General features: G+C 40.6%; 1 protein-coding gene across 1 annotated transcript; it reads left to right on the top strand.

Moving 5' to 3' along the window:
- Positions 1–133: 133 nt before the first annotated feature.
- LOC116379695 (neudesin-like) lies at positions 134–2,868 on the top strand. The gene is made up of 4 exons (XM_031841667.1): positions 134–366; positions 458–518; positions 773–876; positions 1,804–2,868. The coding sequence occupies exons 1-4, from the start codon at positions 169–171 to the stop codon at positions 1,978–1,980; spliced, it is 540 nt and encodes a 179-aa protein (XP_031697527.1). The 5' UTR covers positions 134–168; the 3' UTR covers positions 1,981–2,868.
- The last annotated feature ends 1,012 nt before the right edge of the window (positions 2,869–3,880 follow it).

Consider the following 3,880-nt stretch of genomic DNA (forward strand, 5'->3'; position numbering starts at 1 on the left):
TGTGTGTGTGTGTGTGTGTGTGTGTGTGTGTGTGTGTGTGTGTGTGTATGTGTGTGTGTGTTGCCTGAGAAACATGAATCATTACATAAAGTCCCTTTTGGGTGACTCTAAAATTTCCGACGGCAGTAAATGCAGCACCGACTCCAGAGTGCAGTTACAGGGAAGCGGATGACAGTCAGTCTGCTTCAAAGCGCAACCAAACGCGTCCAAACACACAATCACACTATGGCAACAGCGCGGCTTTGTGTCCTGGTTGTTGTCCTCTCTGCGACTTCAGCAGAAGACTTTAAATTAAAATACAAACCATCCACGAAACCTGTCCGATTATTCACCGAGGAGGAGCTGAAGAGATACGACGGCAGCGTGGTAAACGTTATTTTGAACCCGTAATCCATTCATGCATGTGTGCACGATAACCATGTATCTCTTTTCCGTTGTTTCCCCCTCCCTGTTTTAGGAGGGACACCCTATCTACATGGCAGTAAAAGGAGTAGTGTTTGATGTCACCAAGGGAAAAGGTAAATACAATCCACCGCTCAAACCCTGAACATTATAATGAATTATAAGACAATAAAAACAATTGCCTTGTCACTTAAATGTGCTTTATTCATTCAAACAAAACTGTGACATGAAAGTAAAATGAACACATTGATGCCCACTTGAAAGCTTTCCAGTCCTTCTCCAGAGCCCGACACTTCATTTGAAATCTGCACATTTGTCCACTCAAAATGCACAGATGTTTTGAATTGATATCTTATTTTACACATTGCAGAGTTTTATGGAAAAGGTGCAGCCTACAACGCCCTAGTAGGCAAGGACTCCACGCGAGCTGTGGCTAAGATGTCCCTGGACCCAGCAGACCTGACATCAGATACTGTAGGTTTAGTGTTTTTGTCCTGGCAACAATTCACCCACCAGTTGTTTGGACCGCAGTGTTTCCCCATGACAGTGTATTAGTTATGGTTGACTCCCATGGGTGGGGAGCACCGACATCTGACACCTGAGTGTCGGCTGCAAAAACAGCATTGCATTTATAAACTATGCAACTAGACTGAAACTTCCCAGTTTCGTCTGAATGCACCATACACACCGTAGACCTGTCAGTCGGTCTGCTCTTCCAACTGTATTTTAGTAGACTTTTGAAAGGAAGAAGCAGTAAGCACACAAACTCTACATATTAGAAACACTGGGACCGGACAGGTAAAAGAAAAGACTTCAATCAATCAAGGCCATAAACACTGTAGAATGACATACATAACTTTCTCTCATCCTTCACACCAAGATGCACTTGATTCAGGTGATGAATTGAGGATATTTGATACAACAGGATTTCTGAAGGACTTTAAAGTTCCACTTACTGATATTTGAATAGTACGTTTAGCATGTGTGAAGACTGCTTTGTGTGACTGAATTGTCCTGTTGTAATTATGTTGTGTTGTAAAAATATAATTAGTTCTTTTGTCTTGATCTCAGTGAGACTTCTTGAATAAGGCTTAACTGTAGTATAAGAGCGCAGAATGAGTCACCAACTCAAATGTGAAAAACAATGATTTGATGGTAAAAACTAACTGTTTCAGCACAAATGACGAATAACTCTTTGTTTGTTTGTTTGTTTGTGCAAGTGTCCGAGGACTTTCTTCACTTCCAGACTGCCTCTTCCTGTACTTTTCTTCTTTTGCTACCAACATGTTCATTTGTTGACTTACTGTAAAGATATCAATGACTTCAAAGGGCTTTATAATCTGCATAACATATATGACTACTGCTAATCAAAGTTCTTGTTTTCCATTTGTACATCCACAGACGGGCCTCACTGACGAGCAGCTGGAGTCTCTGGATAGTATATTTGAAGAGACGTACAAAACAAAGTATCCCATCGTGGGTTACACAGCATCACGCATCCTCACGGACGATGGAAGTCCCAACGCAGCCTTCAAACCAGAGGACCAGCCTCATTTTCAAATCAAAGATGAGTTTTAATCTCATTTTACCTTTTTGTAAAACATAGTTGTGAAAAAAAGTATTTTTGCTTTTTTAATATTTTCTCTTTACTTGACCAGAATCGGAGCGTAATATGCCGAGTGCAATATGTGTACAAGAGACGAGCAAAATACATAATGATACAAACACTTTGTATTCACATTTACGTCAACCAAAGGTTTACATGATCCTCTGTTATCTGTGGGAACATCCTTCACACGGTCATTCTGCACAGTGGAACTCAAATGAAGTAGAAATAAGCCAAATACCTTTTTGAATGGAGAGGTATTGCAGTGCATTATATGTGGTTACAGCGATAGTCTTTTACATTTTTCAGGGCAATAAAAAACAAATAAACTGAGTGAATGAACATACAGGAACGTAACTTGATTCGTTCCATAGAAAGACATAAACACAAAACACCATCTATCTATTTAGAAAAGGAAGAGTGAGCCGACACACCAGATGTAATTAACAAACGAAACATCGCCCCTCAGGATTTTCATCAGAAAATAGTGAAAAATTCTCAGGACTTCTTTCCAAACCCATGATAATCTCTTCAAATGTCTTGTTTTGTCCAGACCCCAACATGTTAAATTTACAGTGATTAAATGTTTAAAAAGAAAAGAAAAGCAGAACGTTGTCACATTGAGAAGCTGGAGCCAAAAAATATCTGGCCTTGTTGCTTGATACATGATTGTTGCCGATTCACTTTCTTTCCATGAATTGCTTAATTAAACTCTAGATTTTAGTAAAACATGTTGTTATTGAATGCATCGTCCAGCAGAGTATCTATGTAATTAAAAACCACTGAATCTGCAGCTCTGTGAATGTTTTCTACCTTATGTTGTTTTTGTACAATTATCATTAAAGTCTGTAAATCTCAAACTTTTTACGTTTTTCACTTGAGTTTTACCGCTCACTGCTGTCGAGATGTTATCTTGATACGATCTGGCTTTATTACAGCTCATGACTCACTCGTGTCACCTCCAAGCAGGCAACATAACTAGTACGTCCGGGCTTATATTGCCTTACATGCTCCGATCAAAGGTCATCCGTTCCGGTGGTGAGGCAGGTGATTGACTTTAGGTGGAGCCGTGTGTCTCGCCCTGCCGGATGGTCACACTGGAGGTAAGTCTGTCCGTTTGTGTGTAGCCAAGTTGAACCTCCCACGTCACTTTGAGTGTTCTACAGCCGAGTTCAAAGGACACAAGCCCTGCCCTTGAGTCTGCCTGGCGAGAGCGGAGCTGCGTTCTTTATCAGGTGGAGATCCTGCTGGGAGTCGACCACTGCAGCCTCGGTCTACCTGGGAAACACTTTCTTCTGCTGGACCTCGTCCACCAACCAGAGCCAAGATGCCCAAAACAGTAAGACTCTCATGATTTTGGTGAAAAGATTAAATGCGTCACTGAAATGTCTCTTCCTGGTTTAAGTTTGAAAGGGGGGGGGGTTTGTATTCATCTGTCTAAATACTGCAGGAGAAACACCTTTTTAAAAAAAACAAATTTAAGGGTCAACCATATTTATTTTTTACCGTTTTAATCACAGATCATTTTCTACGTTCAAGCTTGTGAGTTGTTTCTAAGAGGCACCTGTTCTTCTTGGCATTTACTCATTAACCAAATGTAGAGTTTGACCCATGCTGCACACATTCCTGGCAGAAACAGTGTTACTGAAATGCTACTTCATGGCTGGAACAGTGCCGCATTTTGTCTGTGTGGTCGTGCAGAACGACCAAAGTGATTTTGTAAATGTCAAGAGTAACTTTCACCAACAACTCATGGCTATGGTTTAACTGCCTTGATTTTATAAGACAGTCATCAACAATCAATTTTCCATCCTAAACAAAAGAGTCCCTTATGCATTTATTTGCTATAAGTCCCTAATTCTCCCAGTTAGA

Source organism: Anarrhichthys ocellatus, unplaced genomic scaffold (genome assembly GCF_004355925.1).
Source record: "Anarrhichthys ocellatus isolate YVR2014 unplaced genomic scaffold, GSC_Weel_1.0 scaffold4952, whole genome shotgun sequence".
NCBI lineage: Eukaryota > Metazoa > Chordata > Actinopteri > Perciformes > Anarhichadidae > Anarrhichthys > Anarrhichthys ocellatus.